The 19,013-nt window shown below is 46.7% G+C and overlaps 1 protein-coding gene across 2 annotated transcripts in view; it reads left to right on the top strand.

Moving 5' to 3' along the window:
* The first annotated feature begins 2,748 nt into the window (after positions 1-2,748).
* ITGA6 (integrin subunit alpha 6) overlaps positions 2,749-19,013 on the top strand; it is an 86,155-nt gene continuing 69,890 nt past the window's right edge. For both annotated transcript variants that reach the window (XM_066344828.1, XM_066344829.1), the window contains exon 1: positions 2,749-3,159. In XM_066344828.1, coding sequence (XP_066200925.1) covers positions 2,978-3,159 — 182 coding nt within the window. In that variant the 5' untranslated portion in view covers positions 2,749-2,977. The remainder of the gene's footprint in view (positions 3,160-19,013) is intronic.

A 19,013-nucleotide genomic window follows, 5' to 3' on the forward strand; every position in this document is an offset into this window, starting at 1 on the left:
AGCAACAGCCCCAGATGGGCAGAATATTGATTGCCCCATAGGGGGCTTGCCCAGTGGATCCTGGTCCAGGTACATGCAGGAGTCTGTCTCTCTGCCTCCTTGCCTCTCACTTAATAGTAATAGTAATAATAATAATAATAATAATAATAAAGAAAGAAAAGAAAAGTGTATTGGTAAAATATAAAACTTTAAAGTCTACTCAGAGTTTTTATTGCCTTTTAAATTTTCCAGTTTGTAAGTTTCTCTTTGATGTGCTAATCATGTTCTTAAGTATTTCTTTTTTTTCTTTTAATTTAGTGATGTTTCTTTTTTTTTTTTTTGTATTTTTCTGAAGTCAGAAACGGGGAGGCAGTCAGACAGACTTCCGCATGTGCCCGACCGGGATCCACCCGGCACACCCACGAGGGGGCGATGCTCTGCCCATCCGGGGCATCATTCTGTTGCGACCAGAGCTACTCTAGCGCCTGAGGCAGAGGCCACAGAGCCATCCTCAGCGCCCGGGCCAACTTTGCTCCAATGGAGCCTTGGCTACGGGAGGGGAAGAGACAGACAGAGAGGAAGGAGAGGGGTAGGGGTGGAGAAGCAGATGGGTGCTTCTCCTGTGTGCCCTGGCCAGGAATCGAACCTGGGACTCCTGCATGCCAGGCCGATGCTCTACCACTGAGCTAACCTGCCAGGGCCAGTGATGTTTCTTAAGCTTATCAAGGTTATCACACATTGGTTAAAACAGTGTGACCTCCCAGATTGTCTTCTGCATTTGAACCTGCTGCACCCCACTTTTGGTTACATTTGACTGGAGTTATTGATTGGCTAAGAAGTTACCTTGACTATGCTAAAGGACTCGCTTTGGCAGCTGTTACCCCCTGTGGACCATTGAGGATGTTCAGGTGGCTTTACTTTGTAGCACCTACTGCTCTCTTGTATGAATACCTGGTGAGGTGAAGGGGCACCCTACCCCATCTCCACATGCACACAAAGTTCCAGCTCTTGCCCTGGATTGCTCTATGTTTCTATTTCTAATGCAGGGATACCAGGAACTTTCATCCTAGCACTTCTTAGACTTTTTATCCTAGGGGACCCCTTTGGCAGGCTGCTGAAGACCACAGACCCTTGTGTTATTTATTTATTTATTTATTTATTTATTTATTTATTTATTGTATATTTCTGAAGCAGGGGGTGGCAGACAGACAGACTCCTGGGTGTGCTCGACTGGGATCCACCCAGCATACTCACCAGAGGGCTATCTATGTTCTGCCCATCTGGGGCGTTGCTCTGCTTCAACTGGAGCCATTCTAGAGCCTGAGGCAGAGGCCATGGAGCCATCCTCAGCACCCGGGCCAACTTTGCTCCAATGAAGCCTTGATTGTGGGAAAGGAAGAGAGAGACAGAAAGAAAGGAGAGAGAGAGAAGGGTAGAGAGGCAGATGGGCGCTTCTCCTGTGTGCCCTGGCCGGGAATTGAACCCAGGTCTTCCCCACGCAGGGCCAACACTCTACCGCTGAGCCAACCGGCCAGGGCCAACCCCTGTGTTTTTTAAATGTACAAAATAAAAAAATGTACTGCAGCAATACACATACTTGTTAATTGACATGACATAAGACCTAGTGGAGGATCTGTCTATCTGATAACTGCTCTGATTTAAGATATATGCAACAGCTATGATGTGATGTAAAAAACCTGTGGTTTCTACTGGAGAATAAGTCATAGATATTTATCCTACTGTCACCATTGGATAGCCTACATTAACAATGAAAAGAACTACTAAATGTCAGAGGTTAGTGAAAATAAAAATGTAAGTTCTTTTGTCATTGAAATGCACAGTAACTGAACTTTCTTTCCCCCAGTTAAGAACCACTCCAGGGTAAGAACAAACTCAGTGGAGGCCTCACCCCATGTCCTAGAGGCAGGAGCCTTTGGGCCACCCACACTGAGTCAGAACTGCGTGTTGGCAGCGAAGTTCTTCCAACTAATCCTGGGAATTTGGGGGCTGAGAAGAGGGGCTCCTGAGCTTCGTGGGTACCCCTTTAAACAACCTATCCTTTACTGTTGAGGGGCTTCTCGGCCTGTGAACACCTGTGAACCAAGCTTTAAATTGCTAACACCAGAGTGACTTCTTCTACAAGCTCCCCTTTACACCAGGGCACAGATCATCTGCAGAAAGAAAATACCCATCTCGTAGGATTGTTAGGAGGACTAAATGAGAAACTAGCGGTGAGCTGTAAAGTGTACAGCACTCTCAAAGTCTGTGCTATTACAATTTTTTGACAACCAGGAACAATCTATGCAGCTCTATTCTCCAAGTATCTGGCGGCATGCGTTAAGCGCTCCATAAACACTTGTGGAATGAATGAATGAAGTCGGCATTTGCATGTGGGCCTCGGTCTGCAAAAACACGCTGTTGAAGGCGAGTAGGGTCGGCGCCTCCTCAACACGTTCCTTTATTAACAAGTAGTAAACGCCTTTCTGGCTCTGCGCCGAACGGCAACCACAATCCACGTGCTTATTTCCAGGAGGACCCCCGGGATGGAGCTGCTCCGCCCAGAGCTCGTGCGCTCGCCTCTCGCGTCGCTGCTTCCGGACCAGGTTAGGGGCGGTAGGAGCAGCCAGGGCCGGGCGGGGTACCGTGCACCGCAGCCAAGCCCGCGGTGAAGGTGCGGGCGGCAGGCCGCGGCTGGAGGGCGAGGAGGGGCCAGAGGGGTGGGGAGGGGCGGGGCGGGACCGGCGTCCTCGTCACTTGATAAAACGCCTGCGAGTCTCTAGAGAACAACGGGCTCATTCAGCGGTGAGAAGCTGCCCGCGAGGGGGAGCGGCCAGGCAGAGAGCGCGACTCGTCCCGGGGGTGGGGCCGGACGCAGCGGCGAGAGGAGACGGAGGTAGCCGCGGTGCAGCCGCGCGGCAGCCTCGCACCCGGCCCGCAGCGCAGGGCAGCCGCCGCACCTCGCAGCTCCCCGCTCCCTTCCCGGTGCGCCGGCCCTCCCATGGCGGCCGCTGGGCAGCTGTGGCTGCTCTACCTGTCGGCGGGGCTTCTGCCCCGGCTCGGCGCTGCCTTCAACTTGGACACCCGCGAGGACAATGTGATCCGGAAAACTGGGGACCCCGGGAGCCTCTTCGGCTTCTCGCTGGCCATGCACTGGCAGCTGCAGCCCGAGGACAAGCGGCTGTGAGTTCCCCGACTCTTCCCACCCCCACCCGGGCGCCGGCCCTCCGGTTCCCGCCGGCCGGCGCTACCCCGCGGCTGCTCCGCCCGGCACTCCGCCGGCCCGCGCGCTCGGGCCCGGCCCCGCCTGGCGCGGTGCCTGCCCGCATTCAGCCGGGCAGGGAGAACCCGAGGGCCGACCCCTGTGGACCGCGGCCCCCGTACCAGGCGGGACTGTCGGACGCCCCGGGAGAGCTTACTTTTTTTTTTTTTTTTTTTTAAACAAAGTACTTTGCAGCGATCGTTCCCTCCGGGCATGTTTGCTGGGAACCCGGCAGGTGGCATGCTTTGCTGAGCTTCGCGTGTGTTTGGGCGGGGGTGACGTAGGCTGCAGGGTCGCTGTATTGCTGCGGTAGCGTTACTGGGAGTGGTGCTCCGGGAACATGCAGGCCTTTTCCTAACTCCTGGAACACCCCGTCGCCCCGCAGACTCGCGCGCCCCGCAGAAGTTCGAAAGTCAGTTTTCCTCGTGTTCAGCGTGGCTTTTCCCGCAGAGCTTTCGCTCCTGTATGGGAGATAACTTCCACACCCCCTCCCTTAAGAAAAGAAAAGGTAGAACTAACCAAGCACCTGTTCGCAGGACTAGATGAACAGAAAAAACAAGCCTCTTGGAATGGTGTACCCGCTCCTCCTCTTCCAGCCCAGGCCCCAAAGTGCCGACGACACCCTCGACCCTCTGGGCCTCTGGTAGGGAGGGGTGAAAGCAACATGTCTGATCTGGGTTGGAGCTTTGCAAGCTAGGTTTGGAAGTGACAGCCCCCATCCCTTCCATTATAGCGTAGCGCGGGGCTCCTCCTGGGAGAAAGTGGAGACTGGCACTTTTAGCTTCTCCTTTTCTTTACTAGAGAGTATTTGGTTACCACATGATCAAACTATTTAGGTTGGAGAGGCGTATTTGGGAGCTTACTCTACTTAATCGCAGTGAGGCTGCATTCTTGATCCGTGCTACCGAAAAATAAACTCACTAAAGGCCCCCCTCCTCCTCCTCCCAGGCCTTTAGTTAATCGAGGTTCTTCTTGGACCAACAGAGCGAAGAAAGCAAAGTTTAGCCAGTCTAGAGTACTTTGTGTTTATGAGAGATGAATGGGATTTTAGACCCATTGGACTAAAACCCTGGACTAGACCCCTTGATTTTAGCAAATAAGAACTTTGGAATAGGTGAATATTGTGGGCCCCTGTATCTTAAAGCCAGCCAGGTTCTTCTTCTTTCTTCTTTCTTCTTTTTTTAATAACACCTGCTAGTTAAAGGAAGGAATTAGTTGGGAGTGGGGAGGCGGGTGGCTGGTGGTCTGCCGACTTGGCCAGCTGCTTATGCTCTGCTTTGGAAAGAATTATTAAGCTGTACATCTGAAATGAAAGGTGGTTTCTGTTAACTCAGTTAATGGATGATGGTTAATAATCTCTGAATACTTACAAGTGCCTAGCTGTGCACTTACACCCATATGGAAAATTCGAACTTGTTCCTGCAGAAATGACTGGGACAGCAAAGGGAATACACTCTCCTTGGCATTCTGTCTCTGCACCAGACATAGTGCAAGCAGACATTGTGGAGGGGAAGTATTGGAGCAAGAACATATCCTTGGGATGGAGATGTGAAACATGTGATTTTAGCTAGGAATCGCTGTTGTCACGGAGGTTAGCTGCGTGTTTGCTAAAACTTGTTGTTGCTGGTGGACTTCTCTGCCCTTAGAGCTGCTGCAAATCCTGCCAAGAGAGAGAATAAGCCTGTTTGGGGTGCGATGCCTTCTAGAAATGCTCTTTTTAGGGTTGACAGAGGGACTGATCAGATCCTCAAAAGCAAGAGGCCCACTCTAAGGGGACAGGAGCTTTTCCTAGAGCTTAACAGTAATCATAGGGGGTTGTGGTTTATATCAAATGCCACTCCCTACCCCCTTATTCCAGCTTCAGGAGCAGACCGTCCTCTCAGGATAACCCACAGACCATACCCCTATCCATTGTCATCTTTGTTAGTAAAGGATGTGGGTGTAAATAACAGCCAGTGAGATCTAGACCCCACTGGTCCAGCTTCCTCTTCCTAAACTCTGCCCTCTCTGGACAAGCTCAGTTGGTAGTATTTCTGGTGAGAGACCTGAACTCAAATCTGTTCTCAGCCATTTAGTAGCTGTTGTTTTACTTTGAGCCTCAGCTTCTTTATCTGTAAAATGGAGATACTACTGTTTAGTAAGGTTGTTGTGAGGATTAAGAGGTGCAAAGTGTTTAATTCCTGATTGGCCTGGGTACGTACTCATTAAGAGATAGCTATGAGTAATGATAGACTTAGAAGCTGTAATTGCATTCCTACTGTGTGCCAGCTACTGTACAAATGTTAAACATTCTGTGATTCTAAGACTGCCAAGAGTAAAGCCAAAGGTCGATGTAGTTTGGGTAATTGATATTTTAAACTCTTAGTCACATTTATGAAACCCATTTTTAAAGCAATTGAACTCTAATCTATCTTAATTAGATGTATATCAAAAAGAAAATTTAGTGAGTAAGGAACTTGGAGTTAGGAGAAGTAAAATATCAAAGATGTGTAGGAATATCAGATGAATGCACTATTATAAAAACTACCATAGGCATTTCTGGGTTAAAGTTTCTCCAATGCTCTTTAAGTATTTAATACCATCTTAAACTCTAGTTAAGATTTTATAAGAGAATACTATTGTATTTGAGAGCCTTAAAACATATTTTGTGTTCCTAAAACTTTCAAGACTATAAAACTGAACTAGAGACTAAAACTTCACTCAGGGTTTTAGGCTGTGTACTAAAAAAAAAAATTCACACTCCAAAAGATTATTAGATAGTTGTCAGAGTTACTAAGGTCTGGGTCTGAACTCTTTGGGGTTTTTCATTTCTCTTAGGTAGTTGAGGTTGAGTCACACACCACCACTCCCTTTTCCCCTCCACCCGCCCCCCAGGTATGAAGTGACATCTGTGGATATGCCCATCCTGTGAATCATCATAGCTCTTCTGGGAAGAGACGGGTCTGTGTATGACTGTAAGGCAGAACCTAGAGGAGGGAGAGCTATAAGTAATATTCTCCTGGAATAATTCTGGATTCAGCCTGATTCTGTTTGGGGACTTTCTGATCACCACTCTCTTCCAGAGGCTCTCCAGGCCCACCCTAACTCTGTTCTGACTCGGTGGTGTTTGATCCCAATTTTTCTCAAGGGTTGTGATGCTCCCACTTTAAAAATCATGTTTACTGAACTGGGGACCATCTAGTCTGACCTGCTCTCTTTACAGATGAAGAAACTGAAGCTGAACATTAAAGGTCTAAAGTCTCTCAAAGGAGAATTGAGAAATGCCCCTGAGACCTAGAGAAATTGGCCAGCAGCTGAGTTTTGGAAATGCACTAGGTTGTGTTGATTTATTAAAACTGCTTCCCACATGGGTCAGGGCTATCTATTTAAATACCTGTGCTTGGACTTGCTTCCTCTTGGCCCTATTCCAGCTGGCTTCGGATCAGCTTCTGGGTCCCTCCTTCTTTGCCTGTCGCCCCCCTTCTTCTGAAAATGCCCAGTGAGTAGTGATGGTAGTTAGCCAAGGATCCAAGTTGTCTTCAGGATGTGTACCTAAGCACTAGCTTCCTTGAATTCATTCAAAATGCCATATGGCCCAGGGCCATCATCTGTTCTCAGTCACCTTGAGTCCTGAGAGTGAAGAAAGATGGGTGGGGCACTTAGTGATCACAGGACTACAAGAAAGCAAAAATAAGCAAGTTTATTTTTTTAAGTTAATTAATTAATTATTTTTATTCAGTTAGAGGATAGAAGGCAGAGACAGACTCCCACATGTGCTCCAACCAGGATCCACCTTGCAAGCCCACTAGGGGGCAATGCTCTGCCTATCTGGGGCCTGAGGGGGAGGCTATGGAGCCATCCTCAGCACTCGGGCTATGGCTGCAGGAGGGGGGGAGGGGTAGAGAAGCAGATGGGCGCTTCTGTGTGCCCTGACCAGGAATTGAACCCAGGACTTCCACAGGCAGGGCCAATGCTCTACCACTGAGCCGATGGGCAAGGGCTAAAAATAAACAAGTTTAACTTTAACATAAGTAATTTAAATTTCCCCAAGTAATGACTTCGGGTTGAGAAAAAGGGTCGGAGTATTCATTTAGTTTTATGTCGGGAAAGTCAGCTTACATGCTCATATAATATTTTCCACTATTCTAAAGAAGCAATTACTCTGTTTTTAGCTGCATGGTACTGTATTTTAGCATAACAATAATACCGATTTAATTTAAGCTTTTGTAAACAAATAGTACTGGAACTATGGCATATGGCACCCTTAGGACCTTGGCTCAATATATTACAGTGGGCATAGTTGGCCAGTAAATTATTTGGCACTTTCAAGTGGGACGGTGGAAACATAATAGAAAATACTATTGTATGCTTAGATGACTGGGTCAGTTTTATCTGGAACACTGATTGGTTTTGAGTCAGCCCATCTTAAAGAATATAACTGTATCTCAAGAACCAGTTTAAATTTTCCCTTGAAAATCTTTTTAGTCTAGCCTACACTCCAGCAATTTCTGCTTCCTTTCAGTGTCTATAGCACTTAGTATCATGTGCCTGACAGTTCTGATGGTTTTCAGTTTATCGACCACTTCTGAGGACGATCCAGTCCCCCTCAAATGGATTATAGGTTATGTGAGGGCAGGGGTCTTCTGTTCATTTCTTTGCCTGATAGCTCCTACCTAGCATATGCCTTGCAAATACAATTGAGTCATATCACACACCCAATTTAACTTGTGAAATCAACTCTTCCAGCTCAGGGTAGAGAGAACAAGAAATCCCTTTAGTTAACCCTTTGCCCTCCCTGCTTAAAGTGGCCCCTGGTCTCTGCTGGCCCCAGGGAAAGGGATGCTTTATCCATAATGCAGGGACACATAAGATGTTAATTATTGGTTTTTGAGTTTTGAACGGTCTAGGTCTCAGCTAAGGAATTTTCATGAGTGATTTTTAATTACACTTGACTTTTGCCTTAAAGGCAGACCTAGGAACTTAACCCCAGAAATACAGGGTGACCTGCACTGCAGTGGGCACTCAGGACTTATTGGTTGTTGTAATGAGACTAGATAGGAAAGGATGTCTATGGAATAGATCCTGAAAGCAGTTTGACAAGGGTGTGGGGGTCAAATGGGAGTCAATATGTGAAGGCACTTGTGAATTGATGCTGAAGCTTTAGTTAAGGACAGTAAGGGAATCTTGGATACATATATATAACTCTTATAGTGGGGCAGCTGCTGCCCCCTCCAGTGAGATGTGTAGAGTGGTGATCTGGGTGGACCGTGTGTCTGGAATCAGAGTTTCTACAGCCTCTTTGGTGGGTGGTCAAGATTGAGCCCTGCAGTAATGGACACCAGGGGCAGGGCCAGCCCCTGCTGCTTGGCCTACTCTTCTGTTTGGGTATAATTTTAAAATCAAATCTGGCTGGTCATCAGGACAACTTGGGGGATCTCTGTGAAAAACATAATTCTAGGTTCAGCCTAGTCTGTTGCACTAGATGGGATCAATTTCCATTAGTATGATCCAAGAATCTGTTCTTTTTTTTTTTCCAGTGAGAAGAGGGGAGGCAGAGACAGACTCCCGCATGTGCCCCAACTGGGATCCACCCGGCAAACCCACTAGAGAGTGATGCTCTGCCCATCTAGGGCTGGTGCTCCATTGCTCAGCAACTGAGCCCTGGTTGTTGTTTTTTTTTTTTTAGTGCCTGAGGTAGAGGCCAGGGATCCATCTTCAGCGGCCCAGGGCCAACTCTCTCTAGCCCATTAAGCGATGACTGCAGGAGGGGGGCACGGAAAGAGAGAAGAGGGAGGAAGCAGATGGTCGTTTCTGTGTGCCCTGACCGGGAATCGAACCTGGGGCATCCACATGCCAGGCTCATGTTCTACCACTGAGTCAAATGACCAGGGCCAAGAGTTTGTTCTTAAAGTTTTCTAGGTTTGAGCTAAATGAGCTTTCCTTTTCTTATATACAGAAGACAGCATAATGTGTAGTGGATAAGAGTGGAGTCTAGAACTGGAGTCTAGATCCCAGCTACAGTTTAAAGCTAGCTGGAAGCAAATCCTGCTCTGCCGTTGACTATCTGTGACATTGTACAGGATGCCTACAATCCTGCACCCAGTTCCGTTGTGTGAGGGTTTCCCACATACCACTAAACAATTCTCAGCCCCCAGCGGGGTGTCCTACAGGATAACCCAGTTCTGACACTACTGCCTGGAGACAGCGTCATACCCCACAGGTTAAGGACTCAGTCCCTACAACACCGCTCTCCCCCACTTCAGATACCAGTTGTTAAGTCCAAGTTGTCTGATGGACCAGCTATAGATGGAAGGTTACCAGACCCTCTCCATGGGTTCAGTTAATTTGCTAGAGTGGTTCACAGAACTCAGGAAAGCATTTTACTTCCTAGATTATGAGTTTATTATTAAAAGATATGAATTTAGGAATGGCCAGATGAAGGAGATGTGGGAGGGAAGGGCATAGAGCTTCCATGTTCCCTCTGAGCGTACTGCTCTGCCCAAATCTCCATGCGGTTACCAACCTGGAAGTTCTCCAAACGCCATCCTTTTGGGTTTTTACGGAGGCTTCTCTGCTTAGGCACAATTTATTAACTCAATGTCTGTTGGTGTTTGAACTCAACCTATAGCTCCACGCCCGTCCCAGGAGGACAGGAGTGTGGGACTAAAAGTTCCAACCCTCTAGGGAAATATTTGGTTCTCCTGGCAACCAGCCCCCATTCTGAGGTGCTTTCCTACAGTCCTCTCATTAACATAGCATAATCACTTTCCTCACTTAGGAAGTTCCAAGGGTTTAGGAGTCCTGAGACAGAAACAGGGACAAAGACCAAATACATAAATATATTTATTATAAATATATGTATATTTTCATGTCAATACCTAACCTCTCTAGTCCTATCTTTCCTCAGCTATAAACTGAGGGTAATTGTACCTAAGACTAGTCCCGGCCCAGAGTAAGCACTCTGTGTTTGTTAAGCAAATGAGGAAACCAAGGCCTGTGCAGTGTGCAGATTTTCAACCTTTAGCAGATTTTTGTTTATTTTATTATTTATTTATTTATTTGTATTTTTCCGAAGTTAGAAGTGGGAGCAGCAGACAGACTCCTGCATGCACCCGACCAGGATCCACCCAGCATGCCCACCAGGGGGCGATGCTCAGCCCCTTGGGGCATTGCTCTTGTTGCAACTGGAGCCATTCTAGCGCCTGAGGCTGAGCCCATGGAGCCATCCTCAGCACCTGGGCCAACTTTGCTCCAATGGAACCTTGACTGCGGGAGGGGAAGAGAGAGACAGAGAGGAAGGAGAGGGGGAGGGGTGGAGAAGCAGATGGGCGCTTCTCCTGTGTGCCTTGGCTGGGAATTGAACCTGGGACATCCACACGCTGGGCCGACGCTCTACCGCTGAGCTAACTGGCCAGGGCCCAGATTTTTGTTTATTAAACAGGCACTTAGAATTGTAGACCATGATCTCTAGGAACTAAATTAAGAAGCTAGTTGTTAATTAGGCATGAACTGTGATATGGAGATGGGCTCTTTACCAATGTGAGTCCCTGTTAGTCTGATAGTTATCTACCCTATTTTCCCATGTATAAGACATTCTTTTTCGAAAAATTTTAGGTCTAAAAACGGGGTGTGTCTTATACAGTAGTTGTAGTTTTTTTTTACTTGCATTTAACCAGTGTGGCATTTCAAATGCCATAGATGGAACTGAGGACGAGACAGTATATGAAGACAGTGATTTGTCATCAGACACAGATGAGGACAAGCTAATGGATGGGAGTTTTGACAGTGATGAGGAGCTGTATGAATTTTACAATGAATAAAACTTGAGTTCAGCCCTGGCCGGTTGGCTCAGTGGTAGAGCGTCGGCCTGGCGTGCGGGGGACCCGGGTTCGATTCCCGGCCAGGGCACATAGGAGAAGCGCCCATTTGCTTCTCCACTCCCCCCCTCCTTCCTCTCTATCTCTCTCTTCCCCTCCCGCAGCCAAGGCTCCATTGGAGCAAAGATGGCCCGGGCGCTGGGGATGGCTCCTTGGCCTCTGCCCAGGCGCTAGAGTGGCTCTGGTCGCAGCAGAGTGACGCCCCGGAGGGGCAGAGCATCGCCCCCTGGTGGGCAGAGCGTCGCCCCTGGTGGGCGTGCCGGGTGGATCCCGGTCGGGCGCATGCGGGAGTCTGTCTGTCTCTCCGTTTCCAGCTTCAGAAAAAAAAAAAATAGAAAAAAACAAAAAAAACTTGAGTTCAATAACTCTATGTAATACTGTTTTTTTCCTTCAAATTTTGGGCCCCAAAATTAAGGTGCATCTTTTACATGGGGAAATACGGTAATCTTCTGCTTTTTGTTTTGTTTAGATAAACAAAGTGAAACAATCTTAACTCAGTTACTAGTCCAAGGTTAGCACGATGTTTGTGGAGTGACACTTTTCATAGGCAGGAGACCTTCCTCACTTTACCCCCTCCCTGCCCACATGCACACATCTGGATTGCAGTGTTGGATACTGCTATCACTTCATCTCGTCCTGCATTGGCAAAGGGACTTTAGAAAACTTTTAAGTCTTTAGGACCAATTAAGTGGCAATGACTGTTCTGAGCCAGGAGCAGTGGGGAAGGAGCCACAGAAGCAACTGTATACAGGTGACAGGGAACTGCGGGGAACTGCGGCTGTCTGCTCACTTGTTTATTTGCCAACTGGCTAGATGTATTCTGTGTGTCATACAATCCAAAGATTACTTATAAGAAAAGCCTTTTAGAGAAATAGGCTTTCTGAGCCTGGGACTACAGAAGTGAAAATAAACTTTGGAGTACTTTGAAAGGGCACCTTGGTTAGTGACAGGAAGAATAAGCAAAGCACAAGGTATGGCCTGTTTGCCCGAGGTCTGTGCTCGCTCTGTGTGGGGATAGCAATCTCACTACGGTTTCTTCATTTCGAAAAGCACTTCATTCGTACTGAGGTTATTGTAATTGTGTGTGTGTGTCATACAAATGATAATAAACATTTCCGACCCACAGGGTAGGATGTCACTGAAGCGTAAGTCTTTTGAGCCAGTTGACTGTTTTCAGAGTCCTGCTCTTCAGGATGTATGGCCATTGCTCAAGTGGTCACGGTCTTCTGTGGACCCGACAGAACAGCAGGATATAAAGTTAGCTAGAGGATCCTCATCAAAGTGTGTCACAGCCAGAGGTGTGGAACGGCTGTTCCCGAGGGCCGGTGGCCCATTTGGCAGCGCAGGGAGTTTGAAGTGTTGCTTTTGCTGAGGACAGTGAGAAGTCCTGCCTGGGTCCCTTTCCCACTGATACATCTTGTCAGATGATGGCCTGATATGCCCTCTCCCCCACCCCCAATGGCAGAGTAGTCCTCTTTGTCCTTAGAGAACAAAGGTGTTTTGAAGTTGTGAAATGGAAATATTTAGAAATCTATAAAGCTCTGGAGAGAGATTGGAGATAGATAGGAAAAGATACTTAAAAGGGCTAGGATGAATGTATTGATTATACCCTCAGGGATCCAGCTTTGCTGTGACATAAATATACCTAAGCATTTTCAAATAAGGAAAAGCTTAAAGAGCCTCAGATATGCAGAGACATGATTCTAGAAAAATGGCATTTGCCTGGGAGGCCTCGTGGCTGCTTAGGAAACTGGGCTTACATGCTGATTTAGGACAATACTCAGGAAAAGTTGAGCTGGCTTTAATACCTGGGTGATGAAAAGGTCTCATATGAACTCACAAGTGCAAAAAGAGATGGATCTGGGTGCTCTTGGGCCTTCTGGAGGCTCAAGACAGGGGACCTGGGAAGACTGAGGAGAACCCTGGTGAATTAGATGGTCCAAATCTCAGGGCGGCCTTGAGGGCGCCAGCTGGAGAAGGGCTGTCATGCTTAGAACATGATAAAGCCATTTCAAATACCATATCAGATCAGCCAGTTTAGAGATAAAAGTACTTTCCAAGCCTCGTATTATATTTAGAAAGTGCCCAAGTCTGCTCTAGAGATGACCTGAGGAAGGGTATTGAAGTGTGGAGAGATACCCTGGGGGCCCGCACTCCGGGTGACCCCAGGAGGCCAGCGCTGAGAGACAGTGATCCCCCACGCCTAGCAGCACCACCTGCCCAGAGCCGTCTGGGAAGGCTCTCCACTATCGGAGGATAAGAAATTGGTTTTCTGTAAGCTCATTTATTTCTCTGTGTATATATATGTATAAATGTGTATTTTATATCTCAACCTAAAAGAAATAGTGATTTTTATCCTTGAACATGAGGAACAAGTAAAAACTTGGAGAGAAGTGGGCTCTGGACCTCCTAGAGAAACTATAACCAGATTTTTTGGGTTTTCCTATAGAAGTTGTTAGTTTAACAGATATTTATTGATCGTTTACTATGTATTAAGCATTATACTGTGTATTAGTGCTAGAGATGTAGCAGCAAGCAAAATAGATAAAATCCTTGCTTAGGTTTCAGTGAGGGAGACAAAATATTAGAGTTTTACATTAGATGGTAATAAGTGATACAGAGGAAAATAAACTGGAGAAAGGGAATAGGGAGTGGGAGTAGGAGGTGATTGGCAACAGGTCAGCCAAGGAAAGCTTCACTGAGAAGGTGAAAGTATGAGTTATGTCAATATTGGGAGGAAGAACATTCCTAGCAGTAAAAACAGCAAGTGCAAAGGTCCTGAGGCAGAAACATGTTCAGCATGTTCAGGAATAGCAAGGAGGCCGGTAGTCTTTTGGGAGGCAAATTGTATAGGGCCTTGCTTGACTGGTGGTAGTGCAGTGACAGACCATTGACCTGGGACAATGAGGTTACTGGCTTGAGGTAGGATTATTAACATGATACCATGATTGCTGACTTGAGTTTAAGGTCACTGGCTCAGCTGGAGCCCCTGGTTAAGGCACATATGAGAAATAATCAATGAACAACTGAAGTGCCGTAACTACAAGTTGATGGTTCTCATTCTGTCTCATAAACAAGTAAACAAGTAAATCGTATAGGGCTTTTTGGTGATTGAAAGATTTTGGCTTTTACTTTTTTTTTTTTACAGAGACAGAGTCAGAGAGAGGGATAGATAGGGACAGACAGACAGGAATAGAAAGAGATGAGAAGCATCGATCATCAGTTTTTCGTTGTGGCACTTTAGTTGTTCATTGATTGCTTTCTCATATGTGCCTTGACTGTGGGGCTACAGCAGACCAAGTAACCCCTTGCTCAAGCCAGCGACCTTGGGTCCAAGCTGGTGAGCTTTTTTTTTTTTTGCTCAAACCAGATGAGCCTGTGCTCAAGCTGGCGACCTCGGGGTCTCAAACCTGGGTCCTCCGCGTCCCAGTCTGATGCTCTATCCACTGCACCACCACCTGGTCAGGCTGGCTTTTACTCCTGAATAAGATGGAAAGCCATTGGATTGTTCTGAGAAGAGTATGACATGTTTTGACTTAGAATTTATTTATTTTATTTTAAATTTTTTTAATGTTTGTTTTATTGACTTTAGAGAGAGGAAGGGAGATAGCAGGAGAGAGACAGGAACATCTATCTGTTCCTGTATGTGCCCTGACCAGGGATTGTACCAGCAACCTCTGCATTTCAGGATGATGCTCCAACCAACCAAGCTATCCAGATTTTAAATGGATTTTTCTGCTAGATTTTTGAGAATAGACTGTATGAAGGCAAAGGTAGATGTAGTGATATTAATTAGGAGGCTCCTGTAATGATAGATAAGAGACGATGTGGTCTGGATCAAAATGGTAGCAGTGAAGAGAGTGAGAAGTGGTTGGACTGTGGACCTAGTTTGAAGGCATAGTCAGTAGGATTTCCTATGGACTGGATATTAAGTGAGAAAGAGTAGAGAAGAACAGCTCCCAGGTTTTTGACTAGATTAGCTGGAAGGGTGTGAAGTTGTGAGATGAGGGTTTAGGGAGGATTATAAGAGGAATAGGCACTGGTGGAAGATCAGGAGGTTGATTTTAGACATGTTGGGTTTTAGATGTCTAGACATCCGGGTGGAGTTGTTGAGTAGGCAGAACCTGAAGTTCAGGTGGAAAGGTTTGGATTGGAGATACAGAGAGTGGGTCATTGGCTTCTATGTTGCATCAAGAGTGAAGGACTGAGCAATGGATAAGATACCAAGGGAGTAAAGGCCGAGCGGTGGGGCACTCCCATGCCAAGGTGAGGGGGACCACCAGCACTGGAGACTGAGAGGAACGGCTGATGAGGTAGAAGGACTTAGGAGACGTGCTATTCTGAATGATTCTTAGGAGTGGTCTATGGCTGTGCCGTCTGACACTGAGGACCGACCCCTGCCGTAGCAATGTGGGGGCCGTCGGTGAGCTTACCAGAGCACTCCGGAGGAGGACGGGAGCAGTGCCAGGTTGGAGCGGGCTGGTGAGAGAGAGAACAGAAGAGGGACTGAGAACAAAGAACAGGAACGCTGAGTTTTGCTGAAGAGAGAACAAGTGCTAAGGGAGAAATGAGGTTCAGAGGGAATTTCATCATTTTTTTCCAAGACGGGAGAAAATTCTAGTGAGCTGGTTGGTTGACGCTGACTCAGTAGAAGAGGAGAGGTGAACACAGGAGCGGGGGGCGCTGGTGTGACGTCTGCGAGTGGGTGAGAGGGCTACCCCAGTGGCAGGGCGGGCCTGGCCACTGCCGTAGAAGGCACGGACGCAGTAGGTGGAGGACTGTGAGGTGTTTTTTCTGGTTGCTTCTGATTTTTCAGTGAATAACAACAGATTATTATTAGTTCTGAGCTACTTAATACTTGTGTAGAAGTTTGCCTTGTGGGGAGTAGGAACTCCATTCTAGAATTAGAGTGATGTGAGGATCGAATCCTAGCTTCTTCATGTTCTATGGACTTGACTTTGGACAGGTTACTTGTCCTCCTCAGTAACATGGTGGTACTAACAGTAACCCACAGGGCTGTGCAGATTAAATGGGGTGAGTGTAAAGCGTTTAGCATAGAGCCTGGCGTGTGCAGTGAACATCAGCCTCTAGTGTTGGGGGTGCCTTGACATAAAATATGAATATAAACCCCTCACACAGGGGAGTTTTTGTAGCTATCTTATCTTTACAGTCCTTTGAGGATCAGGTCAAAGATGAGGTTGCCCCAGGATGGGGCTACAACTAGAGCAGGGACAGTTCACAGACAGCTAGGACCTGTACCACTGTCTTCTAGAAAGGAAGGGGGGAAATGGGACGTGAAAATGGCAGTACAGCAGAACGCTCCAAGAATCTCCAGTTCCTTATGCTGCATTTGCACTCCAGAAGATCCCAGCTTTTTATTTTGTTAAGTTCTTACAAGGCTCGTTTTAGGTGTTGGTGAACATTTCCCGTGTGGGAGTATCTGCTGTGCCAGACTAGGGTACTGTCTTGGATGGCAGTGTCCGTGTGTCCTCCGGGCCAGGTAGACCCCAGGCTTTGGACAAGTGTGTGTGCTGTGCCAGATAGAAGTGAGCTGGGAACAGGCTAGGGGCTCCTGGGCCTTGCTTTCTGCTCCTGCAGGCCTGGTCAGTTGTCTTTGTGATCCTGGCCAACCTATCCGATGTCTCGCTTCAGGCATTGAATAAAACTGACGCATGGCCTTGTTGAGTTGCCAGGAATGTACTGGTGAGCACTAAGATTTTAAAACACTGCTAATTTTTAGTACCTTCTTTCACAATAAGTAGTACAGGCTGGAGGCAGCCTGAGATAAGTCTGAATCTGAAAGGAAATAGAATATCTCTGCGATTATACAAGAGTATGAATAATCAGGACTTTAACATCTATTGCCCTGGGGTGTGCCACAGATTAAATACTGAATGTCTTTCGGAGGAGGCGTGGTGGTGTGTTGTTGTTGCTGTTATCTCATTCTAGTACAGAATGAAATGTGTAAGTTTTTAACATAAAACATGAGGCTTTAAAGACATTCCAAGCTTTCGGTGGTTGCTTTGGGCTGTGCCCTCATACTCATGAGAGGTTGGAAGAGAGTGAGAGAGATACAGGAACATCCGTTCTGTGTGTGCCCTGACTGGGGATCGAACTGGCAACCTCTGAGCTTCAGGGTGATGCTCTAACCATCCGAGCTATCTGTCCAGGGCCCTTCCTCTGTGCTTTTGTGAAAATAGTTGAGAAGCACTGACTAGCCCAACCTTTTCTTTGTATAGAGGGACAGCTGAAGCCTGGGAAAGTCAAGTGACAGCTGGGTCATGGATTGTGGGCCCTGACACCTGGCTGCCTGACTGCCCGGTCCACCTAATATGCCACACACATCGACCTTTTGGTGAAGCAGCCTATTCTTGGAATTGATTAATTAATTAAATAAACCTGTGCTGCATAATCTTGCCCTTCATAGAATAGTATCAACATTTTAAAATGTCTCCCCACCTAATGGCCTGGAAGAGCGATAGCAAATACACAGCCCACGTGACCCTTTCCCCCTGCTAATTGGGGGCACTTCAAATGGCCATCGCACTTTTTTCAGCTGAGTCTCAGAACTCCCCGGGTCAGCATTGGATAGCTGTGCTGGTATGTGGCTGTTTGCACAGAAGGCAGCACCTGTCCGCCCTCCTGGCCTGGCCAAACCCCCTGTATGTGGAAGGCACTCTAGAAATGTCTGCCTGATGGGTATGATCCTTGCTGGTTTGCGGGCTTCTTAAAAGCAAGGCTGACAGTTTGTTCATTTCTGGTTTAAATCTAATAGAAATGGGTACCTAATAAGTATTTGTTGAGCTTTTTTTGAGTTGAATTAATTTCCCAAATGCAGTAAAGACATCTAGAGAACAGAAAGTGGTGTGTAATTTCTTCAGGAGGATTCTCTGTCCCCTGCTGGGGGCAGTTCTCTTCCCTCTCCCATTGTGGTAAAATGTACACACCATAAAATTTATTGTCTTATTCATTTCTAAGTGTACAGTTCAGTAGTAATAAACACATTTACATGCTTGTGAATACCCTGGTGCTTCTTTGGCTTGTTCCAAGGTGTTCATAAATCAGGTACTGTAATATGGCCCCATATTTTGAGGCCATAAAATATTGATAAACTTAGCTGAAAACAACGACATGTGGAGTTGTGCCAAATCATATCATCTGATATGCTATTCTAAAGTAGATTAGTGGCAATGTAATTAAGTTTAACAAATTTTGTGGTAGAAATTTAAAATTCCATCTTGTAGCTTAGGGTGTGCTTTCAGTGTAGCGAAGGACTGCTCCTGGGCCCTGGGCCCGCCTTTGCCCACGGGGTTCTTCACACACAGCTTTAGAGAAACCAGAATACTCTAAATCCTCAGTGCTGTCAAATGGTCCTTGGAACTGCAGTGAAATGACATCTAACTAGATCAGTTTTACCGTAGGCTAATTGATATGAACAAGAGTTGACTTCCTATGGTGTTACAACAAAATGAACGTGATTTGAGGACCTGCTGCAATTTGTCTTAAATTTTAACTGAATTATAGAGAAAATTGCAACAGATAAAAGACCTGGCCATAATAATTTTTTAAATTGATTTGAGAGAGAGAGAGAAAGGGAGAGAGAGAAGAACATAGATTTGTTCCTGTATATGCCCTGACCGGGGATGGAACAGGCAACCTCCATGCTTTGGGACAAAGCTCGAACCAACTGAGCTATCCAGCCAAGGCCTATGTGTTTATGGCTTCCTTCTTCTCCTACCTAACTCTTAGTAGCTTTAAAATGAAACAGGGAATTCAGTGGCATACTGAGTTCAGATTGAGACAGGTTTGATACAACATTTACAGGTTGAAGTTTGAAAGAAATTGTGTTTGTTCAGGGAACAGCAGATTAGACCAACAGCTGTTCCTGGAAGTCAGGCCGCCTCAGCTTGTCTTGCTTG

The sequence above is a fragment of the Saccopteryx leptura genome, chromosome 7 (genome assembly GCF_036850995.1).
Source record: "Saccopteryx leptura isolate mSacLep1 chromosome 7, mSacLep1_pri_phased_curated, whole genome shotgun sequence".
Classification (NCBI taxonomy): Eukaryota; Metazoa; Chordata; class Mammalia; order Chiroptera; family Emballonuridae; genus Saccopteryx; species Saccopteryx leptura.